General features: G+C 43.9%; 1 protein-coding gene across 2 annotated transcripts in view; it reads right to left on the bottom strand.

The window, feature by feature from the left end:
• Window positions 1-3019: 3019 nt before the first annotated feature.
• The window catches only part of Tcp11l2 (t-complex 11 like 2), a 35343-nt gene continuing 24871 nt past the window's right edge, over window positions 3020-13491 (bottom strand). For both annotated transcript variants that reach the window (XM_028883623.2, XM_037196896.1), the window contains 4 exons: window positions 12604-12785; window positions 12239-12420; window positions 8800-8972; window positions 3020-3670 (listed from right to left, as the gene is read on the bottom strand). In XM_028883623.2, the coding sequence (XP_028739456.1) occupies window positions 3426-3670; window positions 8800-8972; window positions 12239-12420; window positions 12604-12785 (782 nt within the window). In that variant the 3' untranslated portion in view covers window positions 3020-3425. The remainder of the gene's footprint in view (window positions 3671-8799; window positions 8973-12238; window positions 12421-12603; window positions 12786-13491) is intronic.

Here is a 13491-nt window from a genome sequence, read left to right as displayed (position 1 = left end):
ACATAGAGGCCAGATAATGGTGACACTCACACCTTTAATCCTATCAGACCCATGCAGATCTCTGTGAGTTCACAGCCACACTGGAAACAGCCAGGCATGGTGGACACACACCTTTAATCCCAGCAAGTGATGGCAGGAAGCAGAAAGGTATATAAGGCATGAGGACCAGGAACTAGAAGCTTTTAAGCTTTTAGGCTTTTAGCAGCAGTTCAGGTGAGATCCATTCAGATGACTCAGAGGCTTCCAGTTTAAGGAAACAAGATCAGCTGAGGAATTGGCGAGGCAAGGTTGGCTGTGGCTTGTTCTGTTTCTCTGATCTTCCAGTGTTCACCCCAGTATCTGGCTCCCATGTTTTTTTTTGTTGTTGTTTTTTAATTAAGATCCTTTAAGATTCGTGTTACAGATGAGAAATGACAAATTTTGTTATGTAGTTAAGCACTTAGCCATCATCTCTCAAAACACTAAAGCCCCTTGAAGCTTGAAAGAGATTTAGGACTCATAAATCACAGTTACAAGTAATAGATGTGAGTTACGTTATGCTGTAGTTGACAGACAATTTGAGCCTCATCCTGTGAGGCAGATGAGTAGTCTGGTGGGAAGGCAGGGTAAGTAACTGGTTCATGAAGATTAAAAGATGGTTTGAACTTATATAGCTATGGAATTTTTGGGGTGGGTTCAAACTTGGATGTTGTGAGCTCAGTCCCATTCTGCTTTTTCTGAACAGCGAGTGGAAAATGTTAGAGCCTGGGCCTGACTTTAGTGGGGCCCCGGGAATAGGAGTCAGCTACGCCCTTGTTTCCCTTGTTTCACATTCACCACGTCTAGACTCACTCAAGTGAATGTTGGTGTCAGGAACTTCAGACTTTACCTCAGTGAGGCAAAGCAGCCCGCAGAGTTTTGTCCTTGTGGCTGGATGCCTTGCAATTCACACTACTCAGTCCCTGTCAGTCTATTTTCCAAGACTGATTCTTCACATTAAGCTGGTTCTGTGAGAAACTCGGTATCCATCCAATTCCTTCACCACTTGTTCTCAGATTGTTTTGTTTTGTTTTGTTTTGTAGTCAGGATTTCCTGTATAGCTTTGAGGCCTGTCCTGAAACTTGTTCTGTAGACCAAGCTGGCCTTGAACTCACAGAAATCCACCTGCCTCTGCCTCCTAAGTGCTGGGATTAAAGGCGTGCGCTGCCGCCCCCGCCGCCCCGCCCTTGTTCTCAGATGTTTTTGTTGCTTATACCATGTGCTCCTGGGAGCATGTGTATTCACACACACACCACATATAAGACTGTGACATCACCAACAGGAATTTTTGCTGCAATAGCTGTCTTATTTGTCTTCTCTTGTGAAGACATTCAGTGATTATTTTTATCCCCTTCAGGACAAAGAGGAAGAAACTTGATTATGGCCCCAAGAAACACTGCACCTTTGGTTTGCTTTCATCACTTCATTCTTCTCCGTTTTCTGGATTCATTGCTTCTCCTAACCACTGGACTCACTGCTCAGCCAGAGTTTGCTGTGTCCACTCCAACCCTGTTGGTTCTTGGCCCATTGTTACATGTCCTTGAGGCTTTAGTCCAAGAATTATCCTCCTCATGGGAGAGTTCAGTGATCTTTACTAGCATGAATCACATCTATTTTATGCCCTTATTTTTCACAACTAGAGTATTTAAAATTTTATTATTTAGCTGGGTGGTGGTGGCACATACCTTCCACCTCAGCATTCAGGAGGCAGAAGCAGGTAGATCTCTTGAGTTTGAGGCTAGCCTGGTCTACAGAAGTTCTAGGACAACCAGGCTACACAAAGAAATTTGTCTCAAAATAAACAAAACAAAAACCCAAATTAGTTTTTTTAAACATATGTTATACTAATAGGTTTCAATTTTATCTTTTTTTAAAGACAGTTTCTGTAGCTTAGGCTAGCCTTGCATTTGAGGTCCTCTGCCTCAGCCTGCTGAGTTGCTGGCACTGTCTGTACAGGCTGTACCACAGCTGTCATTCTCCACACTCTCCTCCACTGCTCCCTTCCTCTTTAACTGCATTAAATAATCCTTTTTTTGTTGTTTTTTGTTTTTCACGACAGGGATCCTCTGTGTCGTTTTGGTACCTGTCCTGGATTTTGCTCTGTAGACCAGGCTGACCTCGAACTCACAGAAATCCACCTGGTTCTGCCTCCCAAGTGCTGGGATAAAGGCCGCCGCCACCACCACCACCACCACCACCACCACCACCACCACCACCACCCGGCTTTAAATAGTCCTTTTATATCTTCAGACACAGATTCTGCGTGAGAGGAAAAACATAGGATTTTCTAAATCTGGCTTACTTTGCTCTAAGAGAACGATCATCTCACATTGTCACATCCTCCTTGTGTGGGGCTCTGCTAATCTTTATGGTTCAGTTTTAGTGCTTATTTCAGCAGTAGAAATACCAGCTTCCTGATAGCCGGGGGATGCTCCATAGGTGCTTGTTAATTGAATGAACAGACATGACGCCATGTCTGTAAGGCTCTGAGAAGCAGCACAACCTGGGCTAACTAAGAAAAGGGCCCAGGGCATCTTTAATCCCAGCACTAAGGAAGCAGAGACAAGCAGATCTCTCTAAGTCCAAAGCCAGTCTGATCTACATATTGAATTGCAGGCCAGCCAGGGCTGCAGAGTGAGATCCTGTCTAAAATGGGAAAAAACAAATGCCCAACATTCCATTCTGTGCCCCCAAGAGAGAGGTTGGAAAACAGAGGTACTAATTGTCCTGAAATAATTTTTAGCATTTTAGGACACAATTAGTAATTAGCATGTTTTAGCAGCAAAAGAATGAAAGAAGACCATGTCAGCTGTTTAATAAATTTTTATTACAAAACAACCATGTTAGGAAAGCCTTAAAAGTAGAAGTAAACATTTAAGTAATAACTAAATAAACATGCAAAGAACTATGATTAAAAATCCTAATAAATGTAGTTGGCTAAATCCAGACTTGAGACACAAATTTCCTTTGCCACTTAACAAAAGAATGAAGCAGAATGCCCTTCATTTTCAATGTAATTTTAAATGTTTGCACATTATATATATCCCTTCAGGCAACTGCAGTATAATCAAGTATATAAACAAAAACCAACTCCTTTCAGGTTGAATGAACAAGCCACATAGAAATACTCAATATAAATGTTTAAGAAAACACCAGTATTGTATAGGTGATATAATTCATTACAAATTACTTTTCTTCCTTAGAAATGTCTGCCTTGAACTTGAAAATGATACACAAAGGAGTCTATGGATATATGGCCCTTCTGTGATGCTAACATGACCGGATTACACAGATTCTGTCTAACAGTACTCTAGGGACAGCACTGAGAATGTGCCATCTACAATGCCACTAACAGAAACAGTGTACCGAGTGCTGATCTCCAACTCTTTTCCAGTGCCAGCCTCTCTTCAGTTAGCTGGAAGTGAAGTCTCTATCTTCCCCACAGCTTCATTCCGGAAGAGCAGCTGTCGGAATATATTTGCATAAAATGGTCCATACACCTGCTTGTTGTGGTTCACGATGTTTGCATATTGACAGCCAAGCACTTCCAGCTCCTGCTGAATGACACCAAGGCCCCCTGGCACGGGAGGCATGCTCTTCGGATTACTTGGAAGACAGAGTAAGCTTTTCATGTACATCTGGATCCGTTTATCTAAAGGAAAAACAATGGTATCTTTAATAATAAACAGTAAGGTTCCCATTTACCCATGCTTGTACTCAAGTGGCACTACAGTTCGTCCCATTTAGGATGCAGAATATTTCTTCATTCCTCAAGTCTGAACTGGCTTTGTCACCTGTTCTTGCTAATGCACAATGTGAAAGAAATGCCAGATGCCAGATTCATGCCCAAGCCTCAAGATGCATGACTGACTGCACTCTGCCTGCTATCAACCATGTGAATAAGGCTGAAACTGCTGAGGCAAGACTGGACAAAGAAGCCCAACCCTCCCAGATCTATGGGAGAGCATTCTAGAGGAACAACCTCCCAAGCTCCTGGGAAGAGTCCAGCCAAGGTCAACAGGACTACCAACCTAAGCCACAGAAACATGAGTTGAGTTGGACAAAGCCAAAGAACTACTTAGCTGACCTATAGGCTTGAGAGAAATAAATAAGTAAAACTCTATAGAGCTTTGGGGTGACTTATGTATAATTAGAGACGGTTGATGAGAAAAAAGAGTGCTTTTGTGAGGTAGAATTTTTTTTTTTTTACAAAAGTCATGCCCATCGTCCACAATCATTACTGAAGCTGGCACTGTCAATTTAGTAAACATATTTCTTTGGGGTTTTGTTTTTATAGAAGCATTTTAGAATTAGGGATTTCACACTGAAATCCATATTTTTGGTTCTATAAGAAAAAAAAATCTAGAAACCCAGCACACTTGGGGCTTCAACATAATACAGAGGAAGTTTGGCCACAAACATCTGTTTCCAGAGACAGTGAAGTTCACGCCTATTGCTCTGGTATAGTTACAGACAGTACTGTGCACAGCACCCTGGTTTGGTAAGTAATTATCCGGCCATTCTGCACAGGAGGCATTGAGGAAGGGCTGCTCCCACAGCACTGCCTTCAGTGACTGTCCCTCCCTGCCTCACTGCATCTCACCTTGTGACCACTAGATACAAGCAAATGCACGCATAGATTCGCCTAGTCACATCAATTAGTAGTGCCAACCAGACTGACTACATGTGCAGCTTGAAAGACTCTAGCTTTGGAAACAAAACCCTCATAAATAATGCTTACTAATAACAGTCCACCGAGCACAAACAGTTACGACATTAAATGAAACTCTTTCACCTTTGGAGACAAGGTCATGAAGCCTGGGGTAGCCTCAAACATACTGTGTGGCTGAACTATGATCCTCTTGCCTCCACATCCCATGTGGTAGGATTTACAGGTATGTGGTAGTATGCCTAGCTTTTGACATTAACCAAACTCTTATTTTCAAACACCATTTCCCACAAATTCTGCTTTAGCCACAACTGACCCCAGAACTTGACAATTTCCAATATCCATGTCTTAGAATTTTTGCTCTTCTAAACTCCTGTCCCATCCCATCTCTCCAGATCTCCTTCAGTGCTGAGTCGAAGGTAACTTCTCTCTGTGGCTCCTCTGACCGTCTGTTACAGATTCACATGCCAGCTTACACCACTGTGCATGCCTTTCTCCTGTCTTAAGAGAGCGAGCTCTTTGGGGGTATCTTTATCTTTATATTTCTGGCCTTACATACGGCACATAAATCCTGACTCAATTAAAATGAAAATGGGATGAAAAAAGTTTATAAATACCAAACTGAAAACAATGGAAGCCTAGAAAGGGAGCCTGGAGAAGGCAAGCATAGACAAAATAATTCTCACCTATATGCTTCAACAGGAGAAATTATTCATGTATCACTTAGGCAACTGAAAATCAGCTCTCAAAAATGCAAATGGCTATGGGCATGCATATACACATGTAATCCATAGATAGTTTTTACCTGTTTTTTTTATATATTGGAGAAAGTTTTGGTTTGAAAGAAAACTCACTAATTATTGTTTCAAAGGGTTATGGCATGGTGAGAGGTGTAATGCCCTTGGCAAATGGACTCACATCAACTGAGAATACAGGGTGGCAGAGCATGGGTGCCATGCACAGGGAGAGCCATGGCCAGCACTGGCAGAGCATGGGCGCCATGCACAGGGAGAGCCATGGCCAGCACTGGCACAGCATGGGCGCCATGCACAGGGAGAGCCATGGCCAGCACTGCCAGAGCCTTCTATATGCCAAGATCTAAGTGCTTAATTTATGCTAGTTTCTCATCATGCAAACACCCTGTGAATTTTCTGTCTCTTGCAGACCTGGGCCTAACTTCATCACAATCCAAGCACTTTGTCACAAGAAAGCCTAAAAATGAAATCCTTTCAAAATGGTTATTATGTCAACAAGTAGTTCTGCCTCCTCTTTGGACAAGTCAGGTTTTCAGGCCAAGACTACAGAAGCATTTGTTCAGTTTGAAGCAGCCAAATGGAGTCCCTGCCAAAGGCTGTTCTTGTCTTCCAGAGTCAAAAGAGAGACACTCAAGACAGCCACTCAAGTAGCTAAGGAAACGATACTTTGAATAAGATTAAAAATACTTTCAATGTGCAGAACAACAGGCAAAGCTGCCCTGGGGAGAGCTGGGAACAAAAGCTGCTTTCCCAGATTTTAAGAGGCATCTCCTGCCCCCCTCCTTCCCCATTTGATATCCAGGGCACAGACACATGTGAGTTCAGGGCTCCAGCTCTGCCTGAAACACAAGTAGGAATAGGAACCCTGGAGCCAGACAGGCAAAGTAAGAATCCCAACGCTACCTGTTAGTTATTTGGGTATGGGCACTGCCCTGTTAGTTAGTTAGCCATGGGCACTGCCCTGTTAGTTAGTTAATTAGCCGTGGGCACTGCCCTGTTTGTTAGTTAGTTAGCCGTGGGCACTGCCCTGTTTGTTAGTTAGTTAGCCGTGGGCACTGCCCTGTTTGTTAGTTAGCCATGGGCACTGCCCTGTTAGTTAGCCGTGGGCACTGCCCTGTTTGTTAGTTAGTTAGCCGTGGGCACTGCCCTGTTTGTTAGTTAGCCGTGGGCACTGCCCTGTTAGTTAGTTAGCCGTGGGCACTGCCCTGTTTGTTAGTTAGCCGTGGGCACTGCCCTGTTTGTTAGTTAGCCATGGGCACTTTATAGTATGCATTAAATGCCATCTCTAGACTCAGTCCCATGTGGAGGAACAGAGACAGCAAACATCCCCGGACTCAGGAGGTCTGCACACCAGTGGGGAGGCAGCAGCACGTGGAGGAGCAAGATCTCTGACTGCAGCTGCTCCTCGGGAAACAAAGGGCGGAGCAGCTCGGCATGGAGGTAGGAGGGAAGGGCCGTGATGAGTGGCTGTGCCATCATCCTCATCAACTGTCCCTCTTGGTAGCAGCCTCTGCTGCCACAGCGCTGTACCCTGGCACTGACCTTTCTGGGGTCAAGGTGAAGCCTTGGACCAGCTAAGTAGCCTGTGCAGCCTGAACTTCCAATATCCTATGTTCCCAGGAATAAGAATAAGAAAAATCATCGCAGAGCCCCTGAATCCACAATAAAATGTGCCACACTGTTAGTGTGTACTTGGGAAGCTCACAGATTAATCCCAGAATGTCCTCTCTTCCTCCCCCTAGGCTTGACTGTTCAGCCCCTGCAGCAACTGAGCACATTTTACAGACACCGCCTCTGTCTTCTCTCATGCTAACAGCGCCCTGCTTTGTGTAGGGAGCAGTTCTCCTCCACGCTCACTGACACTCAGGTTCACAGACTGCGCCCGAAGTGAGGACACATCTCAAGATTAAGTCTTTGCTCTCATCACCACGACCAATTCAAGGACAGAACCTGACCTAGGTTGGCCACTTACAGCCAATGGGACTCCATGCTGGGCCACTGCTAGCTAACAGGGATGAGACTCCTGGCTTTGTGTGACTTAAGCATGGCAGGCCAATGGCAGAGCAAGCCACCTTAGTGTGTAGGCATCCAGGAGAGGGGCAGTGCTGAGAGATGAGGGGGAACCAAAGTCTCCATGGCACCGTCAGCAGCCGGCCCCATCCCTGGCCCTCTGGGCTGCAGGAGGAAACAACTGCCCCTTTTAACCAGTCACAGGTGGCTGCAAGAGTCCCAGTGCATGCTCCATGCCGCCAATTCTGCAGCCCAGCCTGACAGCAAGCACAGTGAGAGCCCGCCAGGATGCCTCCCGGTTCCAGCCCTTGACTCTCCAACTCTGACCGAGGAGGGATCTCCGTTCTCGGTGTGCTCATGACAGAACCAGTGCCTCATTCTGTGAGTGTGCCAAGAGCAAGCTTGAGCTGCAGGTTCACCCAGCATTTCCACAGCGCCACACTGTCTCCATAAAGTCCATTGGCTGGACAGTTATGATAGGTGCTCAACAGAGAAGTGAGATCTATGAAAACATCAATTTTCTTTATACTTGTAATATTTGTCCTCCAAAAGTAAATGTTAAGTATCTGTGCTGACTAGTTTATGTCAACTTAGCTAAAGTCATCAGAGAGGAGGGAGCCTCAGTTGAGAAAATGCCTCTGTAAGATCCGGCTGAGCATTTTCTTTTCTTTTTTTTTTTTTTTTTTGATTTTTCGAGACAGGGTTTCTCTGTGTAGCTTTGCACCTTTCCTGGAACTCACTCTGTAGCCCAGGCTGGCCTCAAACTCACAGAGATCCCGCCTGCCTCTGCCTCCCGAGTGCTGGGATTAAAGGCGTGTGCCACCACCACCTGGCCGCATTTTCTTAATTTAGTGATCCATGAGGGAGGGCCTAGACCGTTGCGTAGGGCCACCCCGAGCTGGTGGTCCTGGGGTATAGAAAAAAGCAGGCTGAACAAGCCATGTAAGCAAGCCAGTAAGAGCTCCACAGTCTCTGAATCAGCCGGCCTCTAGGTTTCGGCTCTTGCTGCTTTTGACGAACTGTGAGTGAAATAAACCCTTTCCTCCCCAGGCTGCTTTTGGTCATGGTATTTCCACACAGCAATAGTAAGGCAGTATCTTTTACCTAAAATTCAAGGTGTATCACAGGTGTTCTTGATGTTGCTGGGCATTTTGTTTGTTTTGTTATAGAACACTGGAATGGATGTGATGGATTACACATCCCTAATCTGAAAATCCAAAATCTGAATTCTGAATTAGTACTGCATTTAACACTAAAATGAGACTGACAGGTAAACACTGTCAGATACCAGAGGTCAAAGCAAATTGAACTGAAGCAGAAACTGGTTTAAAAATAAAGAGAACTCACCCATCAAGGTGCAGACAGGATTGCCCTTCTCTTCAAGGCTTGAAAACTGACCGACAAGATTAGCTTGGACCTCAGCATTTAAAGTAGGCAAGTCTCTCTCTTTCAGGGCCTTATTAACTTCAGCACAAGTCTGAACACCAATAGAATTCAGGGCTTCCTTCAAATTAAAGGTCCTAGAAAACACAGAGCAAACTGCATCAGGCCAAGTCTGGGTCTTCAGGAATCTTTTTGTTTTGTTTTTAAATATGCTTACTACAGATGCATGCCAATTTTCTCTTACAGCAATACGAATTGTTTTTATAGACTGAACAGGAAATAGTGCCTCTCCCAACTACCATTGCTCTCACATAATAGATTTTTTAGTGCTGAAAACCATGTAATTGTGTACCCCATGTCTGACAGAAAAGCAAATGTATACATGTAAAACCCCATTTTCACAGGTTTAGCAAAGGGGACAGAAAATATCCATTTACTTCTTAAGCCCACTGATATGAGTGGATTCATTAATATACATTTTGAAAGCTTTATCTTACATATGAATATTTCACCTGCATGCACATATGTACACCATATAGATGCCCAGTTCCTATGGAGCCCAGAAGAGGTCATCAGATCCTCCAGAACTAGAGTTATAGACAGTTGTGAGCTGCCAGGTAGGTGCTGGGGACTGAACCCAAGCAGCCAAGTGCTTTTAACCATCTCATAGATTTTTTTTTTTTTTTTTTTGGTTTTTCGAGACAGGGTTTCTCTGTGTAGCTTTGCGCCTTTCCTGGAACTCACTTGGTAGCCCAGGCTGGCCTCGAACTCACAGAGATCCTCCTGGCTCTGCCTCCCGAGTGCTGGGATTAAAGGTGTGCACCACCACCGCCCGGCCTTCATAGATATTTTTTAATGAGTTCATGAAGTTGAGTAGAAAAAAATTAATTTTTCTGTGCCTATAGCAGTATATCTATAACACCAGTCAAAACCAACAAAAATATTGAGACCAAATTACCTGAAATTCTAGACTGATCATGACCAAAGGCAGTTAACTCCCTATTACCCCTTTACAGTAATTAACAAATAATCCCAAACACAGTCTAGACATTACAAAATTAAGGAGTAAGTTATTTAATCAATAAAGAGAATTAGTGAGGGTGTTTTTAGATCTGCACTATTAAAGAATAATTGAAAAATGGTATCTCATTGTATAGAAAAGGTTCTTATGTATTGCTGTGAGAAATGTGAACTAAAGAATGAGAGGGGACCTAGTGACAGGAGGTAGCACAACAGAGTAAATTAGGACTTAAGTCTGATGTGGGGAAGACCTTGGTTCAAATCCAGGCTCCACGGCTGGACTTGCTCTGTGCCCGAGTGAGCTTGTAGCAGGATGTTAGTGAACAGTAGACACTTGTGAGAAAAGCATGGAAGTGGTAGATCATCACTGCTGTTCTGCCTTAACTGGAATCTTTTCCTTCTGAAAAGTTTTAATCCACTATAGAGTAGCGTTTTAGCTTTTTCCTGCTTTTAGTCAGAATGTTTGTAGGCTAAAGGAAAAAATTAAATTTTAATATGGGCCAAGGTTTCCTCTTCACAATAAAGACAAAACCTTGCCTGTCTGTGTGACATGTCACCAAACCATATGACATGTAGGCCCACCAGTGACTTGAGGTCATCTACTTGTTTTACATTACAAATGCTGTTACTCCATCTATAACATGAGTATTTGGGCAGTGAATGTATTCATTTCCTATAAAGGAATGTTTTCTATTATGTGAAACAGCCAGTCAACAGTGAAGTAAAGCTATAAGGAGGACCCTGAACACCAAAACAGTCACTAATAACTAACATTCACTGTGTGCCAGACACCTGTGCAAAGATTCTCTTATTAATCATCTTTTATTCTCACAGCTCCAAAGTAGGGAAGATTATTATTCTCCTTGCTATGTGTATGTTGGGGGGGGGGGTGCTCACTCATGTGCGTTCATGTCAAGGCCACAGGTAAGCTTCAGGTGTCTTCTTCTATTACTCTCCACCCTATTTCTAGAGATAGGGTCACTCTCTGAACCTGGAGCTAGCTATTTTGGATAGACTGGCTTGCTAGCAAGTACCCAGGATCTGTTTCTCTATTGACCTGGACAGCCCAGGATTACAGACATTCCTCCATGCTGGACTTTCACATGGGTGCTGCAGGAGCCAAACTCAGGCCCTCACTTGCAAATCAAGCACTTTACCCACTGAGCCATTATTTATTATTATTATTATATATACATTATAATAATAATAATAGGGCCTTCCTAGCCTCTATCATTCTCTTTCTACATGAGAAAATAAGGCTCAGGAACTTTTCAGTCATACGTGATAAGGCAGTTACAGAGCTCAGTGTGACCTGGTCACCTGATCTGAAAGCTTGTCCTCTTAGTTTCTACATGTTGTTTCTATAGGCTTCATATTAACACTTGGCAGCACTGGATGCTCAGTAAACACTTCTGGAAAGCAACAGTTCCCAGTGCGAAGAGATGTGGAGACAGACCACAGATGCAACGACAGAGGAAGATACTGTTTCTGTATGGGTCTTGGGTCCTGAAACACGAACTAAGGTGTGTGGCAGTAGTAAGGTATCGGTCAGGAGAAAGGGTAGGCCTCTGAGTAAGACAAGCTGAGCCTCAGTTTGACCATTTCTCCTCAAAGCCCAAGACAAACCCTCTCCTCTGAGTTTCAGCCTAAAATGAGAAATGTGGATCCCAAGCCACTTAAGATTACTACTCTAGGTTTTATCACATGGCTTATGTTCTTTCTAACAGAGGAAGACAAGTGCATGTCCCTTCAGTGGCAGAACAGAGGACAAAGGCCTAAAAACACTGAGAGGCAGAGCAGCGGGGGAGCTGACCTGTGTGAGAGCCACAGAAACACTGACAAGACAGTGTCTCCGTGGGATAGACCTGAAGGCAGAAATCCAAGTGGGATTCTAACAGTCAATGAAAGAGCTAGACTGGAGGTGAATTTAGCAAACGCAAAACTTTCATCAGGCTTCTATTAGACAGAACTGTGTCTATTTTAAAACCTTCATAGGTTGGATCCATTCAAGTCAGTTACTGTCTCATGAGAGAGAAAGGATAGAGTAGACCCCATCCGATCTAGAAGTCCACTTTGACAAAGCAGTTCCGGAGATTCTGCTTTTGCTTTTCCTCAGCACCGTCACAGAAAAGCTTCTGTGCACACCACTGAAAGGGGAAATGCGACATGCATCCTGGCATGTGTCATGGGACACATCTCTGCTGTCCCATGAAAGGACAGCTAGAACTTTTGAGATGCTAAAAAACACCGTAGAAAGAAGGTGAGGGACTTTAAAGCCAGTAGTGACTGTGGCAGCCTCATGGCCAAGGTTATGCATGAGGCCATGTATCCACATTTAGAACCTTCCTATGTCAGGGAGCAGATACATACATGAAGAACTTACTCTTTATTCATGCCTTCAAGTAGAACAGCTGAGATCCGTTTGAGCCTGTTTGCAAGCTCAGGCAGGCCTTCTGTGACAGCACCCACCATGTTGTTGGTAATTAGGGACAAGCAGGCAATCATTTTCAATTGATTCAGCTTCTCTGTCAGCTCCTGAAGTCGTGTCCCATCTGTCACCAGTGTCTAGCATATTTATTTAAAATGTAAAAATAGAAAGGGAAGCACAATGCCATGAACATGTAAAACAAGCAATGTCATATCCACATTCTCGTTTTTATCATATGCAACACAGACAGGCCATCTGATTCAGGGTCAAAACTCAAGAATTAAAATGCTGGACATCCTGGTGGAGCAAAAGCCACGCACCTCTGGTAAGACCTTTGTCTGATAATCCCACTGAAGTAGTTTCAAGTAACAATTATTCAGCACCAACAGAGGGCTTAGGCTTGGGGTGGGACTCTGTTCAGCTCTGGGAGCTACAGCAGTCTCAGAAAGGAATTCTTCATCCATTGACTCTTTCAGCCATTCCGTAGTTTGACTAAGGGCATCTACGAGCAAAAGAAGCCACACAGTTACTCTTTAGTAGGTCAGTCCTTTTGTTTATATATTCTACATGACAGATTCTACGTAGGCTCCAGGCATGAATAAAACAACACAGCCAAGCCCAAGTCCATATGGGGAGACATATCTATAAATAACTACTGCTTCTCATGGGGTACAGTGAACGCTAGAGGAGCAGGAGAGAACAAGGGCTACTCAAGAGTGCTCAGAGAAAGAACTTCCAAGTGACACCTGAAGCAGAGAGAAGAAAAGGCTGCCTGGCATGCTAGCAAGGAGAATGCACACATAAAGACGTTAAAATGGCAGCGTACAGCACATTCTGGAAGTTGCCCATCATATATGTATTGCTGGTCCTTAAGGGGCTAGTGAAGAGAAGAACAGCCCCTGAAGGCATTGGTTTGGCAGTCAGAAACCAGCTTGCCCCAAACTTGCTCACAGATGACCTTGAGTTTAGACTCAACATATTAAACCCTTTGGGGTGCTAAGCCGATTTGAGTGTCTAATTAGAGCCATATTTTTGCCAAGATCCATGTGCATGTTTACGTTCCCACATTCCTGAATAATTTTCATTCTCTTCTTAGATTTCGGTTACAAACATCAGCTATGGGAAATAAAGACTCTTTGCATAGCTCTTTTCAACATGGAACTGATATAATCAGATAGAATTGTTACAAAAATCACTGAGAGGAAGGC

The sequence above is a fragment of the Peromyscus leucopus genome, chromosome 18 (assembly GCF_004664715.2).
Source record: "Peromyscus leucopus breed LL Stock chromosome 18, UCI_PerLeu_2.1, whole genome shotgun sequence".
Taxonomy (NCBI): domain Eukaryota; kingdom Metazoa; phylum Chordata; class Mammalia; order Rodentia; family Cricetidae; genus Peromyscus; species Peromyscus leucopus.
The sequence above is the reverse complement of the archived record's forward strand: the minus strand, read 5'-3'. Positions and strand labels throughout refer to the sequence as shown.